We start from the raw sequence: 26557 nt of genomic DNA, 5'->3' as shown, positions 1-26557 counted from the left end.
GAAAGCAAAAAGAAATCAACCAGCAACTAAATTTTAAGTTGTCAATTATCACTTTAAAATAGAGCTGATGTGGGATATTTACTGCTACCGAATCAGTTCAATGTGTGACAGCATTAGCTGGAACCTTGGGCTTCAAAATGTTCCCTATTCCATTAAATTAAGGTAATGGTCTACAAGCTCTTTAAATTTTCAGAAGTTGATCAATGTATACTTGTTCTCACCCTTAGCAAAGGGTGTCTAATGCAAGGTATTTCAAAGTGTGCACATGTCCAACAGACACTGCTTGGGAAGTCTAATGATTCTTTTAACATGCAAACAATCTGATTTCATACGAACTATTCAAAAGACATCTATAATAGTGTTAAACTATCAGTCATCTAAGGAGTCAAATCCTTAGATAGCAATTTCAGACATTACTTTCCATTGTAAATTAAATAAAAATTAGCAGATAGTAAATACTGAATTACTTTGGTATAACTGAAGTTCCCTTAAAAGACATGTCTATTCAATTAACTCTTGGAAAGAGGTTCTCGATGGTGGGGGGTGGGGGGGGAGCCCAGAACCAGGAGTCGCAGTCTAAGGACATGAGGTAAACCATTTAGGACAAAGATGAAGAGACATTGCTTCACCTAGACAGTGGTGAGCCTATGGAGTTAAGCAGTTAAGGTCAAAACATTGTATGAGTTAGGAGTTGGATATAACACTTAGGGGCAAGGGGGTCAAGTAATATGGGAGGAAAAGCAGGAACAGAAAGAAACAAAACAGAAAAGAATGAATAAGTGCATTTCCACATGACCTTTCTCAAATCTCAAAAATGTTCTGGTATTTAAGTCACTGCACTAATGCAGGTAACAGCAAACAATTTATGTGCAGCAAGTTTCCACATAGGGCAATGGAAAATGACTGCATAATATCTATTTAAAAAGGATACTGCTACCAAAGATAAATATTGATGAGGACACCAGGAACAGATATTGAAAAGTCACACAAACTCAAAACATTTACTCTGTTTTACTCTCTCTACAGACGCTGCTAGACCTACTGAGTGTTTCAAGCAATTCCTCTTCTTTTGTTTGTTACAAATCCCCTGTTCTTCTTCCACATTTTTCGTGTCCACCTGGAGGGTTGTTGTCAATTCATTCATAAAGTGCACAGATCCCAATGGAAATTTAGAAACTTAAGACAATAATATGCTCTGAACTGCTTCAGGGAAGGCAGTTTGACAAGTCAGATATTGTTTTGATAATATGTTGGCCTTGCCTTGGAGATAAGTGTTAAGGTTAAGGATTCATTCTTCATTATTATGGTTTGGCATATGGTAGATAAACATCCTTGCCCGAACATTGACCACAGTAATCGGACTCATTTTCAAATACTTCAGACAAGCTTTAACATAAAACAAAGTTTCGGTTCATTTAAATTATTTTATGCGAGGTTGTGTGTGGTTATATCATATAGTTAATTATATCTTAAAAACATCAGAAGTACCAAAATACGATTAGGTCTTCAAACATGTATATTTTAAATCTACAGAGGATAGTCAGCACTTAAAAATTTTGATAATTTATCTACTAACCTTCAGTAGCACAGTAGCCCATGCATCCCTGAGTAGGCTGAAGGTAATAAACAAAGAATGAACCACAGTTCCTAAGAGAGACAGGGATCCGAAATAAACAGCAGTCTTTGATGCTGCCCATGAAGAATTGCCATGTAGCGCAGGCTGTAAGTTTCTTTACTTCACCTGGACGAGGCAACGAGTTGGAGTCTTCAAGAGAAAGCCAAACGGGAGCTTGCGTGCCACACTTATTCATCTGAGTTCATATAAAATGTTACAATCAGAGTTCAAGTTATGATTCAAAAGAGAATACGCTTTGTCAAATACGTTTTGAACAGTAATGCACTTAAAGTAATTTATAACATATGAACAATTTGTGCTAAAAGCAATCAAGTTAGTTGAAACTTTCCAATTACACCCACAGGACATTTGCAAGAACAACAATTTTTAATGTGGGAAACAACTAAAACAGCATGAGAAAAAAAGATGCTAATCGGTTGGAAATTTACAGATTGGTGAAAGTGTTGCCGAGGCAAATACATCAGGGAACTACTGCCTCCTAAGATTTTGTTTCAATTGAAAAAATACAAAATGACAAGACATTTTACTTTATCCTGAAGAGGACAGATCCTGGTATATGAATAAATGTAGCTAGTAGCAAGTATCAGTGAGTTACATTGTGATCCAAGCGATTACCTTCAATTGGCTGTTAGTGTAAATCCTGTCACAATCAGGAGTATTTAGCACATGCTGTCCAGTAACAGAATCATATCTTCACACACCTTCACAAACCTTGCAATCATATCTCTAGTTAGACATCATGTTCCAAGTTTCACAAGCAAGGACAACATCGTGGTTATTCATTTCCACATATAGACAGCAATCAGAGCCACCTTACCAGCCAATCATTACCCTTTTCTCACACAACAGTAACTTTTGCTGTCTTTGAAATTTGACATTCTTGCATCCTTTTGGATTAGAGAAAGACAAAAGCCTTCAGCAGCATATCTCTTACCAGCAGTTAACAAGTTGCTTTCCATGGTATTGATTCTAAGAAAAGGATCTACCAAGTCCAAAACTGTAGCTCTACCGTAAAAACTGGCATGCTCAATTTATTATTTTGACAGTTTTATTAAATTTAAATTAAATGTAATAAGCTTATATATTATTTCTGAAACTTTTTTTTTCTGTACAGCTTTATAACTCAGGCTATTATAACTTATTTTTTAAAAATTAGGTAGAGCTTTGGATTAGATTTGAAATCACTGGGCACAGATATAGTGACGCAGGTTACACTCTAATGAATGAGACGGATGCAAATTTATTTTATTACTTATTCTTATATAAATTTGGAGAGTAATTTCCACCCCACAACTATCGATGATATTGGAAATATAAGGAACAAGAGGTGGTCATCTTCTATTTTGTGGATTACTTTTACTGAATTGGAAATAGTGGAAAGAATAAATGTTATTAATCTAGTCTATATATTAACTCAACCAAGGCTTCTGTCCAAACAACTAATTTTTCCAAGTTGTCCAATGTCGTAGGGTTTTGAAGTGGCAAGATTTCATAAACACAAATAGTTTGGTCTAATTTCTGTCAGATTACATAGCTTGTTAGAAGAAGTCCATTCTCTGAAACTGAGTTAGAGAACAAAACATTGCAGATGCCGGAATCCAAAGTGGACAAACAGGAAGCTGGAAGAACACAGCAAGCCCAGCAGCATCAGCAAGTGGAGAAGTCAATGTTTCGGGTATTGACCTTTCCTCAGGACTCTTCTATCAGACAGCAGACCACTTGCTGTCTTGGCATCTTAGCTAACACCAAAATGAGCTTCCGACCACATAGCTGCTCCATCTCCAACGTCACTTCATTTCAGTTACTGCTGAAATTCTCATCCACGACTTCATTCCAACATGGTTGGTCTTTTTGAATACTTCTGCCCATTTTCATGTCTCACTGTGCACAAATTTAAACTCATCTACAACTCTGCTATTGAGATGCTCTCTCAATAAATATTGTTTACTTAGCACTAATGTGCTCACCTGCCTAAATTGGCTCGGCTTAACTTCTCAATTTAAAAAATAAATGTTTTGCTTTCAAATGTCAGTGGTCTCACCCCTCATTATAGTCACAAGCTCAATCTCCTCCAGCTCTCTCACCTTCTAGAATCTCCTTGCTCACCAGTAGCGATAATGCTTTCAGCTGCTTAGTTAACTCCATCAATTCTTATAACATATGCCATAGAACTAGCCTCTAACTGCTCCTACAGTGCCTTATGTGATTTGGTGTCCAATTGTTTTGATAATGTTCATGGAAAGTTCATTTGGACTTTTGACTATGTTGAAATCCCTAAATGAAGGCAAGAAATTATTGTGGTTGCTGTAAGTTGCTCCATAACTTAATGATGAAAGCCTCACAAATAAAACCTGCCGAGCTGACTAGTTAAAACTTAAAATATTTATAACTTTTAGAAAGCTGTTTTAGAAAGAAACTGAAGCACAGAAACACGCAGAAAAAGCTTTGACAAATTGTCTTTGGAAAGCAAAGATAGCTTAAACATGATTTGGAGACAGTCCTCTTGAAACGCGTAAAGGGATAAATCCCCAGGACCTGATCAGGTGTACCCTAGAACTCTGAGGGAAGCGAGTGAAGTGATTGCTGGGCCTGTTGCTGAGATATTTCTATCATAGATAGTCATAGATGAGGTGCTGGAAGACTGGAGATTGGCTAACATGGTGCCACTGTTTAAAAAGAGTGGTAAGGATAAGCCAGGGAACTATAGACCTGGGAGTCTGACGTCGGTAGTGGGCAAATTGCTGGAGGGAATCTTGAGGGACAGGATGTACATGTATTTGGAAAGGCAAGGACTGATTAGGGATAGTCAACATGGCTTTGTGCATGGGAAATCATGTCTCACGAACTTGATTGAGTTTTTTGAAGAAGTAACAAAGAGAATTGATCAGGGCAGAGCGGTAGATGTGATCTATATGGACTCCAGTAAGGTTCCCCATGGGAGATTGATTAGCAAGGTTAGATCTCACGGAATACAGGGAGAACTAGCCAACTGGATACAGAACTGACTCAAAAGGTAGAAAACAGGGTGGTGGTGGAGGGTAGTTTTCAGACTGGAGGCCTGTGACCAGTGGAGTGCCACAAGGATCGGTGCTGGGTCCTCTACTTTTCGTCCTTTATATAAATGATTTGGATGTGAGCATAAGAGGTATATTAAGTAAGTTTGCAGATGACACCTAAATTGGAGGTGTAATGGACAGCAAAGAAGGTTACCTCAGATTACCACAGGGTCTTGATCAGATGGGCCAATGGGTTGAGAAGTGGCAGATGGAGTTTAATTCAGACAAATGCGAGGTGCTGCATTTTGGGAAAGCAAATCTTAGCAGGACTCAGTTAAAAATCACAACACCAGGTTATAGTCCAACAGGTTTAATTGGAAGCACTAGCTTTCAGAGTGCCGCTCCTTCATCAGGTGGTTGCCTGACAGCTCTCAGCAGGATTTATACACTTAATGGTAAGGTCCTAGGGAGTGTTGCTGAACAAAAAGACCTTGGAATGCAGCTTCATAGCTCCTTTAAAGTGGAGTCGCAGATAGATAGGATAGTAAAGAAGGCATTTAGTATGCTTTCCTTTAATCGGTCAGAGTATAGAGTACAAGAGTTGGGAGGTCATGTTGCGGCTGTACAGGACATTGCTTAGGCCACTTTTGGAATATTGCGTACAATTCTGGTCTCCTTCATATTGGAAAGATGTTGTGAAACTCGAAAGGGTTCAGAAAGGATTGATAAGGACGTTGCCAGGATTGGTGGATTTCAGCTATAGGCAGAGGTTGAACAGGTTGGGGCTGTTGTCCCTGGAGCGTCAGAGGCTGAGGGGTGACTTCATAGGAGGTTTATAAAATTGAGGGGCATGGATAGGATAAATAGATAAAGTCTTTTCCCTGGGTTGGGGTAGTCCAGAACTAGAGGGCATAGTCTTAAGGTGAGAGGGGAAAAATATAAAAGGGACCTAAGGGGCAACCTTTTCACGCAGAAGGTGGTACATGTATGGAATGATCTGCCAGAGGAAGTGGTGGGGGCTGGTACAATTGCAACATTTAAAAGGCATTTGGATGGGTACGTGAATAGGAAGGGTTTGGAGGGATATGGGCCTAATGCTGGCAGGTGGGACTAAATTCGGTTGGGCTAACTGGTCGGCATGGACGGGTTGGACTGAAGGGTCTGTTTCCGTGCTGTACATCTCTATGACCTCTTTCCCATCATAGGTGAGAAACAGTTGAAAAAGAAATATAGAAATGATATAGAATAGAAGGGGGCTATACTACCCATCTTGTCCATGCTGACCCAAAGACACACAGATGCAATCTCTAATCCCAAAATTTGGAAATGGACCAGATAACAAAAACAGGAAGTTTAATAGGGCGTACTTTCAACTTTGTCAGATGGATATAAAGCTAAAATTGAATCAAGGGAGAAAAATCAGGCAGGAAAATCACATGTCCATAACAAAACCTTCCCAAATTAAAAAGGTAAGATTAAGTCATCAAAGAGCTGTTCTTTTGTTAGTGAGAGATGGCTGGTAGTGTTTAACCTGAGGGTCACCATACCTCAAGACTAGGGGAAAGGGCGAGAAGGAAAGTAACCTCAGATGGTCAGGAAGTGAACCCATGCTGTGGCACCATGTGCTTCACAATCTAGCCAGCCAGCCACCTGGGCTAACTGACCCTTAATTAAATTAACAAATGGAAGTACAAGTTGGTTCTCTGATGGGAAGGCAATCTTGTCTCTAATCATTTTTCACTTAAAGTTCAAAATTACTAAATGTGAATGGTTAAACAATGCCAACAGTTGGAATACATTTTTACAGTTCACTTTCCTATGTTGTACTTTTATATATTTAGACTATGCTTAGAAAACAAATGCTACACATACTACTAACTTCTATACATTTGGTTGGCATTTCTGCTGGCTCATCTCCAATCATGAAGCGGTACCATCCTGGTGTTAGAGAATGATCACATATCAGGTCCTGGATTGCAAACTGTTGTAGTTCGATCGAATCAAAGTGAATGCTGCGCTGAGAGTTCTGAAGTATGTGATGTCCACCTGGGGAGCATTCTGGGGCTAGAGGAAATTAAAATTAAAAAATAGCAATGAGAAGACATTTGTTCCAATACTCTTTCAACAGTATTTTTAACATGGAAAATTACAATCAAAACTTGTTAGATGACAAAAATCATTTCACGTATCAGATGTTAAACAATAAACACAACTCCTGTTACTGAAACAAATACAATTGAAATTGAAGATAATAATCTAGATCAAAAATTAATATTAATCATAGTTTTATCATCTTTCCCAAACTGCTCAGACAATAACAAAGACAACACAAGATTCCACCATTTTAGATTGTAATACACTTGGGTTGGAGAAACATCTTAGTTAAGTGAAAACAGAGGTGAAAAGTCAGGCAACTGGCTAACATCCAGGCTTTTAACAGTGCAGCTCTGAAATTGGCATTCAAGACTGGCATGAGAACCTAGGCATGGATTTTCTACTGGCTAGACAATTGTAATTCCAGTGCCAGCAGAGGAGTGCGGGGATCCTGTAGAATCCTCATCATAGATTCCCCAGGAATTGTCTGGGAAATTGAAGATTCTGCTGGACAATTTCACTATGCCTAGATTCCTCTAAAAGTCTCCATTAAAATCAAAGAATTCAAATAGTTCCAATAAAATTAAGTAACCAGTTACCTGGGAGAGGTTAAACTATTGAATATATAGTGCAACACCCAAATAACTATTCAACTGACGCCATATTTACTTTATACACCTTCGACTATACCTCCTCCAGATGACTTGCACTCTCAGACCCTGATCTGACAGCCCTAAGATGTGAAACTCTGACCCCATTCTGGACCTAACATCCCTTCGCCTGCTCCGGGCCTGATCTCTGTTTCTCACTGTCCCAATTTGTCCACCAGGCTGTTCCACAACCAAAACCTCCTTCACCGAACCCAGGAATCGATTCCCCTTCATCTGACCTCATTCCTTCCCCACTCTGGCCTTCACCCCCTCAGCCCCAGAGGCTCACACCTACATCACCCTGATCCAACACCTATTCTCCGCTGCACTCACCAACTCACAATCAACTATCCAAGACACTGCATCACTTACTCAGCCCCTTTGTCAATTTGTACTTGGCACTCTACCCCTTCGCTCATTCGGCACCCTGGCATCTTGCCCATTTGGCAACCTAACCCCTCATACGTGCCATGAAAAAGGGTAAGGTTTTCCTTCCCCTGACAGTTCTACGCTCTGAAAGGATATACAGAATACAGATGTAAAATATAGCCATAACATCACTAATTCACTCAGTGAAGTTTGCCTAACTCTGACTTTCTTTGGGCAGTGAGGAAATTTCCAGAAAATGCTTCCATTGAAATTACTTGGATAAATGTGTTAACACTTCAAATATACACAATAAAGTTAAGATTTTGCATTCCAAACAAATGTCTTTCTTGTAATGGCACTGATCTTAACCTGCAGAAAGCTTAGTTTGACATATGTGCTGGTATAAAAATGTCAACTGCCCTGCATCGTAGAGAAAATAATTATTAAATTTAAGTAAAAAGAGGAATTATAAATAAATAAATAGATAAATAACTAAATAAATAATCAATTAAACCCTAATGTTCTCAAGCCATTGGAGAATCTTTCAATAGCAAGAGCAAAGTCTTCTTTGCAAGAAAAACCTCAAATTTGCAGCTGTGATCAACACAGCCTCCTACATAATGTATGTCACTGTGATCAAGTTCAGATCACAACTGAAATTTGAGGTCAAATTTCCTAAAAACTCTACTCTGATATCTTTTCTCCTTTTCCAAACAGGAGAGGGATGGGCCTGTATTAGGTCTGAAACAGTGTGTTTCAGTTGAACCACCGCTGTGAGGCGGCAGCTCAGTGGAGTAGTTGTTTTTTGTTTTCACATATTCCTATGACAGCCATGTCAAGACTCGTGACAAAAGTCATGACAGATTCATGCAATGCATCTTATCAATGGATGTACTGCTGCCAGAAGTGAAGGGAGTCATTATTTTGGATGGCAGTTGAGGTGTCAAACAAGTAGGCCATTGTGTCCTATTAAAAATGAGGGTATCTAAGCATATAAAATGTCAAAAAAATTATACAAAATGTATACTAGAATCTTCATAAGGATTTCTTACATCCTCTGAAAGATGGAATTGGTGAATGCTTCAGTTAGGGATGGATGTAAGATTGAAATGTTCACAGCATACATTTGAGTTTAGCAGTCAATTTTAGGGACTTGGCTTTCTCCATAACATATGAAAAAGCAGTGCTATCTTATTTGTACTCTATATTTGTCCTGTTTCTAGGTAGGCAAGGTTGAAATCTGACAAATTGTTCTCGTAATTTCCATGCAAGGCTTTCTCATTTGCAACAGATTTACGTTTCACATTTTCACAGCTTTACCATTTGTCTTAATTCCTTCGACAACCTCTCAATCAAAAAATCTGTAATTTTTACCCTTGACCCGGTCTGTAACTTGGCCAAAACACTGCACATTTTACCAGGCTACTACCTTCCTATGTGCGAATTCCAACCAGAAAATTCCATATTGTTTATGCACTACATCATGCTTTGTATGCATGGACAGAATTTCTCCAAGCACCTCGTGTTTGAATGCCTACTGGAAATCTGAAATGAGATAACAAATTATCCGCTGTCCCAGATGGTTATGGATAATAGTTTCAATGGTTGGTTCATTAACTCTCCGGGTGAACTCATTAACGTACCGATCTCCTTTTTGTCTTGTGGAATCAAGCAGACTTCCTCTCACAAGGTAACAGCAAAGAAACTGCATCTTTCAGGATTAACCTTCAAGAATCCTGAACTCTAACTCCAATCAGAAATGCATAATTACTGACACAAATTTCTGTCAGATCAAATTATAAATGATTCCCAGTCATGACAACATTACATGAAGCTAGATGAATGATCCAGATTTTTAAAAATATTTATTCAGGGAATAGGAATGTTACCAGAATCCAGCTTTTATTTCACATTTCTAATTTCCCAAGAGAAAGATTTCATAAGCAAACTGCATGAACCATAGCTGTCTATGTGGTGTAGATACACCCATTTGCTAAAAGAGATTGTGTTCCAGAAATTTGATCCAGTTTCAAAGGAGTAGTGATATTGTTCAAAGTTAGGATGCTGAGTAACTTGGAGGGGAACTGGAAAGTGGTGGTATTCTAATGCGTCTAAGGCCCTTGTAGAGGGTTAGAGATTGAAGAGTTTGAAACATATGGTCAGAATAGCTGAGGAAAATTACTGCAATGCATTATATATGATACATGTTGCTGTCAGTGATGGAGGAAGTGAAATGTTTAAGGTGATGGATGGGATGCCACTGACCAAGCCGCATGTTGTCGAGTCTCTTGAGTATTAGACCTGAAGACAGAGGAACAGATTTTAGGCCATTCAACACAGAGTCTGTTCCAATCATGGCTGATAAGTTTCTCAACCCCATTCTCCTGCTTCCTCTCTGTAACCCTTGATCCCCTTGACAATCACGAATCTATCTATATCTTAAATAAATGGGATGAGCTCAAGTTGCACTCTTCCAGGTCAGTGCAGATTATTCTTTCACACTTCTGATTTATATTTATCAATAAAGGGAAGACTGTGGTAAGACAGGAAGTGCCACAAATCCCTCAGTCTCTTCCCACTTACCTCAACACTACTTTTATATGGCTGGTTCAATTTAGTTTCTGTAGCTATATCAGGATATTGATGGTGGGGAAATGATGGACAGTAATCCTGTTAAATGTCAGGGGGTGGTAGTTGGATTCTCTCCTGTTAAAAATAATCACGTGTGGCATGAATGCTACTTCTTGCGCCAATCATCCATTCAGAGCTTGTTTCAGAATCCAAGTACTTGCAAACGGTACCAAAAATTATGCAATCAGCAAAAATTCACATTTCTGATATTGTGATGAAGGGAAGATCATTGCTGAAGCATGTGAAGAAATTTCAAAAATACAAACAAAAACACTGAACACCTCTCAAAACCGAGTTCAATAATTTTAGGGCCTAAACACCACCTTTCATATCCTTTAACCATCCCCACAACCCTGGTTTTGCTATCATGTTGGGTTGGTTGCAATGAAAGTAGCCACTGTCACCCACTAATGGTCCTTATTATCACCTTTTCTTTCTCCATGGCACAGAATTGTCCATCCCTTTGGCTGCCCAGCTGCTGTTTTCTCTCTATCTCTGGGATCCATCTCCACCTGCTGTTTACTCCATTACCACCCCCTCCACCCTAACCAAACCCTTTTCAGCATATATACAATCTTTTCTGAGCTACAATCAGTTTTGCAGAAAGGTCACTGGACCCAAAATATTGACTTTGCTTTCTCTCCACAGATGTTGCCAAACCTGCAGGGTTTCTCCAGCAATTTCTATTTCTGTTGTTGAAGACGTCTCAGCCTCGGTCACTGCCTGGAAGAATATCAGCAGAGATGTCATGGGGCAGAGATGATTGGCTTCCAACAACCAAACACTTTCTCTTGTGCTCAAGAATTTAGGAATTCCATGCACTCCCGTTTTGTTAGGGCTCCTTGATGCCACACACAGCCAATTGCAGCCTTGATGTCAAGGGTAGTCACTCTCACTCCAACTCAAGAATTGGGCTCGTTTGCATGACTGTAATGAGGTCAAGAGTGCAGTGGCCCTGATAGAGCAGGTAATTGCTGTATAAGTGCTACACAATGACAGTTCCATCATTTTGGAAATGACAGAGTAGACTGATAGGGACGTAATCGGCCAAGTTGGATTTGCCCTGCTTTTCACATATAAGATATAACTGGGTAATTCTCCCCATTATTAGGTCAATGCCAGTGTTGTAGCTGTACTGGAAGAGCTTAGCCAAGTGTTCAGCTATATCTAGAGTACAAGTTTGTCAGATGTTCTCAGGGTGCATAGATTTTGCTGTATCCACTGCATCCAGTCATTTCTAGATCACACATGGAGCATTTGTGGGCAGCACGGTGGCACAGTGGTTAGCACTGTTGCCTCACAGCACCAGAGACCCGGGTTCAATTCCCACCTCAGGCGACTGACTGTGTGGAGTTTGCACGTTCTCCCCGTGTCTGCGTGGGTTTCCTCCGGGTGCTCCGGTTTCCTCCCACAGTTCAAAGATGTGCGGGTCAGGTGAATTGGCCATGCTAAATTGCCCGTAGTGTTAGGTAATGGGTAAATGTAGGGGTATGTGTGGGTTGTGCTTCGGCGGGTCGGTGTGGACTTGTTGGGCCGAAGGGCCTGTTTCCACACTGTAAATAATCTAAAAAAAAATCTAATCATATCAAACTGGCTAACAATTGGCTTCGGTGATGCTGTGGATGTCAGAAGAAGGCTAAGTTGGATCACTGGTTCGGTATTCCTGGCTTAAGCTGGATCAGCTGGGCTCTCCCAGCATTGAGCACGAGACTGGTGATTCATGGTGGGATATGGCAAGGCCACTGATCTGGTTCAATCTGGCACGATAGACTAAACAGCCTACTTCAGCTCTTAACATTGTTTATTGGCAAAGCTGATCTTAGCATCAGAAACGGGTTTAATGCTCCATACTTTCGAAATCATCCTCTCCTCATACTGTAGTCACAGGTAAGCAACAGTGATGAATAACAGGAAAAGTTTTAAGAAGACTCCTCTGCAGCGTGGCCAGGCTCCTGCATGCCTGACAATGTTAACCCTGTGTGGGGTATTGGGGAGTGACAATGGAGAAAACTGAGCAGTGCTGAGAATGAGTGACAGGGATATTTAGAAACTAAGTCAACAAACTGAAGAGAGACCAAAGCTTTGCTTTAGTTACACTTTGCCATACTGCTTATTGATAGATCAAAACTGGGAGTCAGGATCAAAAGATTCAAAGGTTCCAGTGTTAAAAGGTGCAATTTTAAACATGATCACTCCCACTCAGCTAATAAACCAAGATGCCAATAGTTATATCGGCAAGCCTGCATGCGAGACTCGCATCTTAAAAAGGTTCTCAATCATTTTGTGAATATAGAAAGTGAAATATTAGCTGCGAAATTGCTTTTGATCACTTCTTACAGTTTTATCAATAAATTTGCTTTCGGCCATAAACTTCAGTTCAGTATGCAGCCTAAAAATTACAATACAGAATAAAAAGGTACCATAGCTTAACCAATCTGTGTTTTATTTTGTGGTCAAATTCTATCAGCCCACCACATTCCCATATTCTTTTTATAACCCCCATAGCATTCAACCCCACTAGCTTCAGACTCAAGTCTACCTACTTTTAACAGTTGACTTAAGAAGAAATTTCAACCAAAATCGATGGGCAGGGAATGCATGGGATTGAGTGTCTTAATATGCCACCCAATTTCGCACTACACCCACAAATCAAGAAGGGGTGATGCAGATTTCAGATGATCTCATCAGAGTAGGCTTAAACTAACCCTATGGTTTCTGTTTCATTTCCTATTTCAAGTAACATTCCTTAGCCTCAGCTCTCAGTGTAAAAACACTTCTCTCAGCCCTACGTCTGTTATGGTTAATCTTATTTCTATGTCCCATTATTCCAGGCTCCTCAGCCCTACTGGAAACAGTCCATTTTCGATAACCCTGAACTACCACTCGTATTTCACTCAAAGCACATCAAAATCTTTTCTGTTCTGATTTAAGTACTCTCAGTTTATGAAAGATTTCCTCGTATTGGTGTTTCCTGATACAAGACAGCTTCGTAATCAACACGCACTCCACGTCATCTGTTGTCTGTACATCCTTCCTGTTGTGAGGAGCCCAAAACTACATTCAAACTTCAAATCTGATCTTACGAAGTGTTGAAATAACATAATCAGAACATTCAGACTTTTGTGTCCTATTGGCAAATCTTATAAGGCACCTGAACGATATTTGGTATGGAGAGATTTCTGACAAAAATCACATGAGAAGTCAGTTTTCGGTTCATGGTCAGGCTATATGTTTGACTACAGGTGGAGTAGACAACAGGTCAGTCCAGAAGTGCTGTCACCAGCAGTTAGGGAATCGCATATCATCAGTCCAGAGAGCCAAGACTACAGTGGTCGCATTCTGGGCAGTCAAATCTAGGGGCTGCTTGAAGTTGCTCAGAGGTCAAGGATAAATGAAATCATGGAGGTGGGGGAGATGAAGGGATAGGGGCTATCATCTGACAAAAATGGACTGGGCAATCAAGGCTAGGGGAATATAGAGACAATGTGTTGGGATGGGGTCAACAATATAGATGGGTGAAACACAAGTTATAAGGAGGGATGTTAGGCAGAACTACTTTAGAGGGTATGGCAGGCTACAGGAGCGAGGGGCAGGGGTTATTAGCGGTGACTGCCATTGTGGCCTTCCATTAGGGAAGCTAGAGGTCCTGGCTGGCCTGCATGTGACTCCAAACCCACAGTAATTTCCCTCTGGGCAATTATAGATGGTCAATAAATACAGCCCAACCAGCAACGCCCACCGCCTGTAAATGAATTTGAAAAATAGATGATCATTGCTCAGCAACTCTGAAGCACATTCAAAAGGTGCCAAAGTTCTTTGCTAAGAAGTACAATACTTTGAGAAACTCAAGTTTGACAGTTGTACACAGAAATTGTACTCGTCAGACACTGAGTTCTAGTTAATGTTTTTGTTTCTTTACACCAAACTCAAAACATAGGAGTACCAGCTGATCAGATGGTGATTGTGTTGTAGGGGGAGAACAGATGTCCACGGAGTCCACCATGTTCAGAAGCACAGCTCCAAAAAGAAACAAAGGCAAAAATGGGATGACTGTTGGAGTTAAGGATTTGCTCATTTCTATGAAGAATTTTAGATGAATTATCTGTTTCGCCAGTTATTCCTAAAGCGATTATCATGAAATACCTTGGAGAGTTCTTTTCTGATAACATTTGATTTTGTGAATTCTGTTGTGGTGAAATAAGCATGGGGAAAAATGTCAACTGTGAAGAAATATAATTGCAATACGTAATACAAGTCTTGGAAAATAAACACATTAACCGATAGAAACATATCAGCACAAATACTAGTGTAGTTTTTTTTTTATTTGTGGGATGTGGACAGCGCTGGGTGGCCACCATTTATTGCCCATCCCGAGTTGCCCTTGAGAACATAGAACATTACAGCGCAGTACAGGCCATTCGGCCCTCGATGTTGCGCCGACCAGTCATACTTACCCCCACACTCGTGGTTCCTCAACTGTTCCAGAATCTTCTATCGGCCTGTCGGACGCCATTACACATGTGGCCGCTACAGCGCCCGCGGCACCAACGGCCGCTGCCGACCGTGACATCACTTCCGCCCCCACCAACCTCGAAGCCTCCGCGATTGCCGCCCAAACAAGCGCCCCGGCGATCACCGCACAGACAACCGCTTCCACGATCGCCGACGGACTCGCGACCCCCGCGGCTACCGGGAATGACTACGGTTCTTTCGTCGCCACAACCATTTCCGCCCCTACGGTTGCCGTCGCCGCAGCCACTTCCGCCCCCACTGACATCACTAACCTGCAGGACCACATCGCCTCAGGTTTCTCCGTCCCCACGCCGTCTTTCGTCACTACATGTAACCCCGCCCTCACGCAAACCTTCGTCACCACGCATAACCCCGCCCCCACGCCGACTTTCGCCGCCACATGTAACCCCGCCCCCACACCGAGCAACGTCACCACATCTAACCCCGCCCCTACGTTGATCTCTGTCCCCGTCCCTAACCCCGCTCCCACCCCCAGCTCCAGTCCCACACTAGGTCCTAGCTCCCAGCCATGCTGGATCTTCACCAGCCCTCCAGACCTCCCCCTCTCTGAGGATGAAAGATCAGTCCTCAGCAGGGACCTCACCTTCATTCCCCTACGCCCTCGGATTAATGAGTTCAACACGCGGCGAGATATTGAACAATTCTTCCGCCGCCTTCGCCTCCGTGCCTACTTTCACAACCAAGACTCCCGCCCACCCTCTGACGACCCCTTCTCCCGCCTCCAACGCACCCCATCCACCTGGACACCCCGTGCTGGCCTCTTACCCGCCCTTGATCTATTTATAGCCAACTGCCGCCGCGACATTAACCGACTCAACCTGTCCACCCCTCTCACCCACTCCAACCTCTCACCCTCAAAATGTGCAGCCCTCCACTCCCTCCGCTCCAATCCCAACCTCACCATCAAACCGGCAGACAAGGGAGGCGCGGTAGTAGTTTGTCGCACCGACCTTTATACCGCTGAGGCCAAACGCCAACTCGCGGACACCTCCTCTTATCGCCCCCTCGACCACGACCCTACCTCCCACCACCAAACCATCTCCCAGACCATCCATAACCTCATCACCTCAGGGGATCTCCCATCCACCGCCTCCCACCTCATAGTCCCACAACCCCGCACCGCCCATTTCTACCTCCTGCCCAAAATCCACAAACCTGACTGCCCTGGCCGACCCATTGTCTCAGCCTGCTCCTGCCCCACCGAACTCATCTCCGCGTACCTCGACACGGTTCTGTCCCCTTTAGTCCAAGTACTCCCCACCTACGTTCGGGACACCACCCACGCCCTCCACCTCCTCCAGGATTTTCGCTTCCCCGGTCCCCAACGCCTTATTTTCACGATGGACATCCAGTCCCTGTACACCTCCATCACCCATCACGAAGGATTCAAAGCCCTCCGCTTCTTCCTTTCCCGCCGCACCAACCAGTACCCTTCCACTGACACCCTCCTTCGACTGACTGAACTGGTCCTCACCCTGAATAACTTCTCTTTTCAATCCTCCCACTTCCTCCAAACTAAAGGAGTTGCCATGGGCACCCGCATGGGCCCCAGCTATGCCTGCCTCTTTGTAGGATATGTGGAACAGTCCATCTTCCGCAACTACACTGGCACCACCACCCCCCCTTTTCCTCCGCTACATCGATGACTGTATCGGCGCTGCCTCGTGCTCCCACGAGGAGGTCGAACAGTTCATCAACTTTACTAACACCTTCCATCCCGACCTGAAATTCACCTGGACTGTCTCAGACTCCTCCCTCCCCTTCCTAGACCTTTCCACTTCTATCTCGGGCGACCGACTCAACACAGACATCTACTATAAACCGACTGACTCCCACAGCTACCTGGACTACACCTCCTCCCACCCTGCCCCCTATAAAAACTCCATCCCATATTCCCAATTCCTACGTCTCCGCCGCATCTGCTCCCAGGAGGACCAGTTCCAACACCGCACAGCCCAGATGGCCTCCTTCTTCAAGGACCGCAGATTCCCCCCAGACGTGATCGACGATGCCCTCCACCGCATCTCCTCCACTTCCCGCTCCTCCACCCTTGAGCCCCGCTCCTCCAACCGCCACCAACACAGAACCCCACTGGTTTTCTCACCTACCACCCCACCAACCTCCGTATACAACGTATCATCCGCCGTCATTTCCGCCACCTCCAAACGGACCCCACCACCAGGGATATATTTCCCTCCCCTCCCCTATCAGCGTTCCGCAAAGACCACTCCCTTCGTGACTCCCCCGTCAGGTGCACACCCCCCACCAACCCAACCTCCACTCCCGACACCTTCCCCTGCAACCGCAGGAAATGTAAAACTTGCGCCCACACCTCCTCCCTCACTTCCCTCCAAGGCCCCAAGGGATCCTTCCATATCCTCCACAAGTTCACCTGTACCTCCACACATCATCTATTGCATCCGCTGCACCCAATGTGGCCTCCTCTACATTGGGGAGACGGGCCGCTTACTTGCAGAACGCTTCAGAGAACACCTCAGGGACGCCCGGACCAACCAACCCAACCACCCCGTGGCTCAACACTTTAACTCTCCCTCCCACTCCATCGAGGACATGCAGGTCCTTGGACTCCTCCACCGGCAGAACATAACACGACGGCTGGAGGAGGAGCGCCTCATCTTCCGCCTGGGAACCCTCCAACCACAAGGAATGAACTCAGATTTCTCCAGTTTCCTCATTTTCCCCTCCCCCCACCTTGTCTCAGTCAGTTCCCTCAACTCAGCACCGCCCTCCTAACCTGCAATCTTCTTCCTGACCTCTCCGCCCCCACCCCACTCCGGCCTATCACCCTCACCTTGACCTCCTTCCACCTATCACATCTCCATCGCCCCTCCCCCTAGTCCCTCCTCCCTATGTTTTATCTTAGCCTGCTTGGCACACTCTCCTCATTCCTGATGAAGGGCTTATGCCCGAAACGTCGAATTTCCTATTCCTTGGATGCTGCCTAACCTGCTGTGCTTTAACCAGCAACACATTTTCAGCTCTGATCTCCAGCATCTGCAGACCTCATTTTTTTACCCATACCAATCTGAAGCCCATCTAACCTACACTCTTCTATGTTTGTCCAATAAAGGCTTAAATGAACTTAAAGTTGGTGAATCTACTACCGTTGCAGGCAAGGTATTCCATACCCTTACTATTCTGAGTAAAGAAACTACCTCTGACATCTGTCCTATATCTATCATGGTGGTGAGCTGCCTATCTGCTGTGGGTTGACCCACAATGCCCTTAAGAGGGGAATTCCAGGATTTTGACCCAGCAATTGTAAAGGAACAGTGATATATTTCCAAGTCAGAATGGTCAGCTGCTTGAAGGGGAACTTCGTCTTCCCATATATCTGCTACCCCTGTCCTTCTAGATGGAAGTGGTCATGGGTTTGGAAAGTGCGGTCTAAGGATCTTTGGTGAATTTCTGCAGTGCCTCTTGTAGATTGTACACACTGTTGCTACTGAACATCGGTGGTGAAGGGAATGGATGTTTGTGGACGCATTGCCAATGGGCTGCTCTGTCCTGGATTATGCCAAAGCTTCTTGGAGTGTTGTAGGAGCTGCGCTCACCTACACGAGTGGGGAATATTCCATCACAGTCTTGACTGGTGTCTTGTAGATGGTGGACAGGTTTTGGAGAGACAAGCGGTCACTTACCCTGCACAGTATTCCTAGCCTCTGGCTGCAAGAGCAGGTCACTGTTATTGTGGTGAGTCCAGTTGAGTTTCTGAGCAATGGTAACCTCCAGGATGTTAATAGATGGGGTTTCAGTTGCTGTAACATCATTAAAAGTCAAGGGGCAGTGGTTAAACTCTTATTGGTGATGGTCAGAGCCTGGAATTTGTGGGGTGGTAATGTTACTTGCAGTATTGTCGTATATAATAGACATTGAATACTGCGAAAATAATGTGCATTAACATGTTGTAACAAAAAACAAATGCAAAACGAGTTAACACAAAAGCTTAACCAAAGTGCCTAAGACAGGAGAAGTACAACAAATCCTGGATAAATGTGTAGGCAGTGTTTCTGACAATCTTCTGCATTGGTTTCAGAAGCTGCGTAATGAACATTTAAAGATATCCCTTGAAACCATATTAATCAGCACCATTTAACAAATACCCAAGCCAGTGAACAATACCCAACCCTTGTGAATAATATACTTAATATATTGGAAGTACACTGCCCTTTTTTCCCTCTGGGACCTGAAAATACATCCTAACAATATATGTAAAGGTCTCCTATTTCTTTTGACTAGAACAGTGAACTGAGATGGAGCAATTTGAGCTAACGAAGCACTAATATACGGATTATTTTACATCCCTCATCTCCCCTTGCTCACGATATCTTTCCACATCTATCATTCAGCCCTTCATGTACTTACATCAGAACAGCACTAAGTGCAGGTAGTGCAAGACATCAGTTATGTAAATATAATCACATTTGTCAAATTATATTCTTAGGCTTGAGATTAAAAGCAATAAAGTTATCAAGCTAAAAAAATGATAAGGCCTGATTCTTTTTTTCCGTATTGAGCCTCTACGTTGCATAGAGTTCTCATAAATCTAAATCTTCTGTTGTTTTTCTATGTGGATAATTTGAAAATCTCTCTTAAACAAGATAGCCCCTGTGCTTTGGAAGCTATGCAACTGTTGTGTGTGGAATGTAACTAGCTAATATTGCTCAGAATAGTATACTCTCAAGTCATATCCTGAAATTTCTGGCAGATTAGATTTGGAAGTTCACACAAGTTATTTTTTTTTTCTCTCAACACAGCAAGTTCACTTCATCAGATGAGAAAAGAGTAGATTCCACAGGTAATGCCCCACGCCTGCTGAGCCTCTCCAGCAATTTCTGTTTTTGTTTTTGAAACTATATTTTAATACTTTCCCTCAAATCTCAAACTAATTTCCAAAGTAAACACAGCAACATTTTGATAGGAATTATGATCAGAGAACACACTTATTATAAATTAAAATGCACTGTACAGCCTTGTGACCTCCCTTGGAATTCTTTCCTGTTGGGGTCTGCTTCCTCAAAAACAGAGGGAGGTGCTACATCAAGACGATCAAAGTTACAGCAACAACCATCATTCAGCTATGAGCACTGAAGAAGTGAAATATTCAAAAGCTCATTCAGATATGAAACTACCACTAGAGAATTGCACTTTCTCCCAGTGTCTGTGTGGTTTCCTCCCACAGTCCAAAGAGGTGCAGGCCAGGTGAATTGGCCATGCTAAATTGCCCATAGAGGTAGGTGCATTAGTCAGAGGGAAGTGGGTCTGGGTGGGGTTATTCGTCGGAGGGTCGGTGTGGACTTGTTGGGCTGAAGGGCCTGTTTCCATACTTTAGAGAATCTAATCTAATGTAATCAAATTGGAAACACTGGAGTTTGCACAAGGTGGGCAGTGATTTACTATGTATTTCATGCAACATCATTACTCATCCACAAGTTAATGATAACATAAAACCTCTTCCAGTACAATTTTAAAGGTGGATGCAAACTTTGGAACAGCAAGCTAAAGGGCACATCCACAAAATGGAGTCTCCAATAGAACTTGTGAAAATTTAAAAGCTGTGATTGTCACAACATCTGGTAGAGTCAGAATAATAAACTCAAGTTAAACCTGATCTAGTTATGTTATTAACTGAAGACAAATGAATTATGTGCATCAAACCTAAAAACAAAAACAGATTTGATTCAATCTCAGATTGTGCTCAACACCAAAATAATACCAGCTGTAAATAGCTGTTCTGTTAAGCCTGCAATGTGGCTGGTCTCCAAATAAACATTCTAAAAAGGATGATACATAAAGCCCAGAGTCCAGATAGTCATTTTTTCGATGTTAGAGGAGGGAATTTGTAATCGGAGTAAACCATCTCATTCACTGGCAGTAATCACGACAAAAAAAGCTGAACAAGTATTCTTCGACCAAATGGAAAACAAATATGTTTGAAGCCCATGGCAATTGCAAGAGGAAAGTTAATTTAGCTTCTGTCTCTGCCAGAGTACAAAATTGCCAAATAGAGTACTGAATAGGTTTGGACAGTGTGGATGCACAGAGCAGCCATGATCTAATAGATCGGAATACAAAGGTAAGGGGCTGGAATGGTCCATTTTTATATTTTCTTTTAAAATTGATTTATTATTGTTACATGACAGAGATACAGTGAAAGTAATTGTTTTTCATGCTAACCAGACAAATCATATCTTATATAAGTACATCAGGGTAATAGAACAGAATGCAAAATATAGTGTTACAGCTGAAGAGACAAATAACAAAGTAACAAGCTCCTTAATATTCTTTATCTCTCCCCATCCCAAAGCCATCTACTGCTGCGTAGTTGAAGAGCAGAACATGGATGAAGATTGGTTCACATTTAGTCTTCCAATTCATAGTGTGGAAGACAGCGCGTGCACGGTAGAGGGAGAGAGGGAGAGAGGGAGAGAGGGAGAGAATGAAGCATGTGCAAAAGACAGCGCATGTAAGAGATGAAAGGGGTATACAGATAAGGGGATGGTTGATCGTAAGCCAACACAGAAGAAATGCCAATAAGTGATAAATGAGAGCTGAGTAAGAGACAATGGGTCAGTTATGCTGAAAGCAACTCATGTCATAAACACCAGAGTGAGAGTGGTCAAGAAACATGGAAGGACAGAACTCAGTATTGAGTCCTATAGGCTGCAGGGCCCCCAAGCAACAGATAAAATACTATTCTTTGAGCTTGCACTGAACCTGGAGCACTTCAGCAGGCCCATGGCAGAAATGTTGCCACAGAAGCAGTATGTGTTGAAGTGGAACTGGAAGCTTGGTGATATGGACGGAACGTCATCCAGTCCGCAATTCATCTCCCCAGTGTAGAAATGTAGAGAAGACCACTTTGAGAACAATGATGACGGTAGACTAAATTGAATGAAGTGCAGGTAAATCACTGCTTCACCTACAAAGTATGCCTGGAGCCTTAGATGGTTAGGAGGTGATGGTAAAAAGACAGATGCCACTCCTTCTGCTATTGCCTGGGACTGGAGGCAGATATTGGGAGTGGAGGCAGAGTGGACCAGGGTGTTCCAGAGGGAACAGTCACTGTGACATGTGAACAAGGGAAGGGAAGGGAATGAGTATATGGTCGTGGCATCCGGCTAGAGACATTTGAAATAGTGGTATATGATCCTTTGGCTTTGGATGCTGATGGGGTGTTAAGAGAGGCCAAGGGGACAACTTTATTGTTGTGGGAGGAAAGAGAAGGGTTCAGGGCAGAAATAAGGCCTTGTCAACCGTGGTAGTGGGGAATCTTTGGTTGAATGTTTCTGAGGCCCTCCTGAAAAAAGGTGGCATCAGAAGATGTACAGAGACAGAAAACTCGGAGATTGGGACAGAGTATGATTGCTTGTGACCAACATTTGCAGCCCTAACTGTTGTACACCTGCACAATACTATGATTACAGAGGTCAGTATGATAATACAATGCTGTTGACAGGCCATAGTGGGATCTCCTGACTGACAGCAGCCTCCCATGACTTGACAGATAATTACTTCTCTTCAACTTTTGACCTGGACATTTGATTGAAACACACGCAGTGCACTTGGCACATCGGTGCTGGTACATATTGTTAGTGAGACTGACACAGCACCGTGCCATACAGAAATATGTCCATGCCCTTGACCCAGGACTGAAGACAATCTTGGCTGATCATTGCTGATAAGCGCAGTGTGCTACCTGACTTCATATCTGTGCTAAGCAGCAGAGGAAGACAGACACATTGCTAGCCTTCAAGATGTGGTTAAAGGGATTAGCATCAAAGACAAGGAATTTGTCAGCATCAAAGTGAAGGAGTGAGCAGCCTTGGGGTGCAGCCTGGTTCATTCCATGAGTTGGATGCCCAGCCCCATATTCAATGTGTCCTTACAACAGCAAATTAAAGATTTGCTTCAGAGTGCAGCGCTAAAATGCAAAGCTTTGTGAGAAGTGGATTGGAGATGTTCCATGATGATGTGGTGAGGCTGGTATATGTTGGATGCCAATATCTGTGGACATAGAATGCATGCAGCCACACCCTATGAAGTGTGCCCCGAGATGTTGATGCTGGATGTCCATGTTGATGATGCAGAGGAACAAGTGGCGACCTGGAGTTGACAACCTCTCTGACTTTTATATTCAAAAGTATGTTCAAGCACGCAAACAAGCCACACTGCTCTCGAGGGAGAATCCAGTCTTGACGTTCAACACTTGGTTGGAAAATGGGATTTCTTTCTCTCAATGTTGAGAAGCTCCTCACTTGACATAGCACACAAATTTTCCTAATATTCTCACCATGGTCCACATCATCCAGAAATGGAGGAGATTCCATCCACTGATTAATAGATCAATACCAATTCCCCCTCCCTCCTTTATCTCAACACTGGCAACCATATTTTCAACCACTGGGCTCACCACATCCTACTCCTAAAGATTTTCAAAACCAACTTGTTTGACAAAACTTTAGCCTCTATTCCCAATATCTCACACTTTGCTTCATCATCCATTTTCGCTTGGCACTGCCTATGTGACACAACTTGGGATGTTACAGGCACTATATAAAATTCAATCCTGTTGCTGTTATTATGTCAGTGAGCTTTTTGAAACTGGTCTTCTAGTTTTCTCCTTAAAGGAAATGTTTTGACCAATAGTTTTACTTTCGCTTCTAGTTGCTATGCCTCGGTGGCATGAATAATATTGATGTTTTCTGCAGTTGTGAAAAATAAATAATATTTTAGGTATTATAATAATTAAATGCTTAGAAATGTCGGTTACCAAGGTGGGGGGGGGGGGGGGGGGGGGGGGAGGAATGAATGTATGGCAATAATTGCACAATGTCCAAAGGAAATAGGTTATGGGGTAGAAGTTATTTCGTTAAAAAGCAGTGCCTGATAAACTAGCTTTTCTTTCAAAATGATTGACTGATTACTGCTTTTCTTAACGATCTGATTTGAAGATAAGAAAAAAATGCATTTCAAATGATTAAGTTGCTGACTAATTGAGTAAGTGGAACTGAATTCAATGAGAACTAAATTGTACACAGATTGGAAAAATATCACCATTACTCTAAATTACTCCAATTCATTTTTGCTTCAATATGTCCCACTTTTGCTTTTAATCCTTGCAACTTTTCATAACAGCTTGAAATTTCTAATGTGAAAGCAATCATTAACTTTCATGTTGTACTTTCTGCATATTGAACCGTCTATCCTGATGGGAGCCTGTGACATGCCGAGTCATGAGCTGGAAGAACTCTTTGGTCTCTTTAATATATTCATCCCACAAAATTATGGATAGCATACACTTAATAGGGAAACGTGAAAAAACTCTGATAAATTTCTAAAAAATATGTGCACTGTGTTTCAACTAGGTTTTCTAGCAGTAGATAGATAATAATAGTACTACACCTGCATTGCAAAACACAATTATCTTGCAACACCCAACGTGTTAAAGTTTAATGCCCCCAGTGGGGAGCTAATCAGATGACATTTCTCAAAGCATGTATAAAATTTATCGAAAAAGTGACTGACAACTTGAAAATTTTCTTTTTCACCAGTTACAACTTCAGCAGCAGAGAAACAGGTTTATAATCTCTGGTGAATGATTTGTTCCAAAGCAACGTCACATTGAGTAGAATTAAAATGAAATAACAGGCATCATGAATGGAAAGCACATTTATAACTTACACATGCACTAAATAAGCCCAGACCTGTAATGTTAAATTCATTAATGCTGCTACTTTCTCGTTGTGTTCTTCAGCTGTACCTTCATATAATATGCCATCTAAATTTCAGCTTTCCTGCTCTCTGCAGCGAACAAAAAGGATAGGACTTGGAAAAGGTTTTTCAGCAGCATTTTGTTAACACCAAAATGCACTGCCTGAAATGTGGTAGGACCAAATGCAGTCAAACACCCACACCCCCCAAAGGTTGCAAACCTGAAAAGGAAAAAAAAACCTGAAAAGGGAAAACGGAAAGAACTGTGTGGGCGGCATGGTGGCACAATGGTTAGCACTGCTGCCTCACAGCGCCTGAGACCTGGGTTCAATTCCCGACTCAGGTGACTGACTGTGTGGAGTTTGCACGTTCTCCCCGTGTCTGCGTGGGTTTCCTCCGGGTGCTCCGGTTTCCTCCCACAGTCCAAAGATGTGGGAGTCAGGTGAATTGGCCATTCTAAATTGCCCGTAGTGTTAGGTAAGGGGTAAATGTAGGGGTATGGGTGGGTTACACTTCAGCGGGTCAGTGTGGACTTGTTGGGCCAAAAGGCCTGTTTCCACAGTATAAGTAATCTAATCTAATAAAAAGGACTGTTGGGAAAGAACAGAAGAGCAGAACGAAGAGCAAGCAAAACTGATCTCCTGTACTTTATAGAAATTTTGTGCATTAAATCAGGCTTCCAAACCATCACTAATCTAGGAAATCACAACAACCACCAGTGGAAGTTTGGAGTTCAGTGATAGCACAGTAAGGTTGTCTTCAACGAATCACAGACTCTTTTTTTTTTGCAAGTATATTGGCAAACATCTGCAACAAAAATATAGTGGAGACAGACTTAATACAGCAGGCCTGCACAAGCCAAGAAAAATGCTGTCCTTTTCATTGGCTTTGATAAATTATTGTAAGATTTATAATGATCAAGACCAATTCTACAAACCAAATTCAACTTCCTAACTGATGTGGAGTAAGACCAACAGCCAAAGTGAAGCATATGCCAACGGACATGTTCAAGCGAGGTTGACTGAGGCAGTTCTGCAGAGGTGAGGGACAAGAAAAAAAAAATTGCTGTCAAGTGACCGCCAGTGAAAAGATACAGTACAAGCTTAGGTGAGAACTTGCTTGGAGTTGGCTGAGACGGCCCTATGTTCTAGTGGCCCATTCCAGAAGTTATTTGCACAAAATTTAGATTGACAATCACATTCAGCACTGATGAACCATTATATTGTCAGAGACATTGGGCCAGATTTTGAGGATTGGCAACTATACTAAGATTGCCACACTGCTTTTCTTGGAAAGAGTTCCACATTCCTAACAATAAATTTCAATCAGGACCCCTTCAGGAGAGAGATGGGACATTTAGTATATTTATCTCCCTCATCCAAACCATTAATAGATATTGTGAATAGCTGGAGTAGTCGATTAGGACCTCATCTGCTTCTTCTGGCACCACACAGATTCCCTCCTGTGGATTAGGATTAGTCTGTGAAATTCTCTTCCCCAAGAGAGAAAAAAAACAGTACAGCTGGGTCACTACCCTCCCCCCTGACCTATCACTTTCATCCCCTCCCCCACTCACCTATTGTACTCTATGCTACTTTCTTCCCACCCCCCACCCTCCTCTCATTTATCTCTCCAACCTTCAGGCTTTCTGCCTGTACTCCTGATGATGGAATTTTGCCCGAAACGTCGATTTTACTGCTCCTCGGATGCTGCCTGAACTGCTGTGCTTTTCCAGCACCACTCTAATCTAAACTCTGGCTTCCAGCATCTGCAGTCATTGTTTTTAATCACTGAAATGACTTCGGGATGAGTTAGATAATTCTTTTATATCATCAAAATCTAAGAGTTATGGATTGCAAGACCACAACTAGCTCAGCTTTGATTTTGCCGAATAGCAGATCAGGTTCAAAGGG

The 26557-nt window shown here is 42.5% G+C and overlaps 1 protein-coding gene across 3 annotated transcripts in view; it reads right to left on the bottom strand.

The window, feature by feature from the left end:
* Window positions 1-26557, bottom strand: part of LOC132817050 (von Willebrand factor D and EGF domain-containing protein-like) — a 273802-nt gene that overhangs the window by 226035 nt on the left and 21210 nt on the right. For 2 of the 3 annotated variants that reach the window (XM_060827117.1, XM_060827118.1), the window contains exons 2-3: window positions 6512-6696; window positions 1577-1811 (exon numbers count right to left, since the gene is read on the bottom strand). In XM_060827117.1, the coding sequence (XP_060683100.1) occupies window positions 1577-1811; window positions 6512-6696 (420 nt within the window). Of the gene's footprint in view, window positions 1-1576; window positions 1812-6511; window positions 6697-26557 lie in introns of those variants that run through there. The other variant, XM_060827119.1, reaches the window with a different exon arrangement.

Source organism: Hemiscyllium ocellatum, chromosome 7 (genome assembly GCF_020745735.1).
Source record: "Hemiscyllium ocellatum isolate sHemOce1 chromosome 7, sHemOce1.pat.X.cur, whole genome shotgun sequence".
Classification (NCBI taxonomy): domain Eukaryota; kingdom Metazoa; phylum Chordata; class Chondrichthyes; order Orectolobiformes; family Hemiscylliidae; genus Hemiscyllium; species Hemiscyllium ocellatum.
Note: the sequence above shows the minus strand (reverse complement) of the source record. Positions and strands in the feature narration are given on the sequence as shown.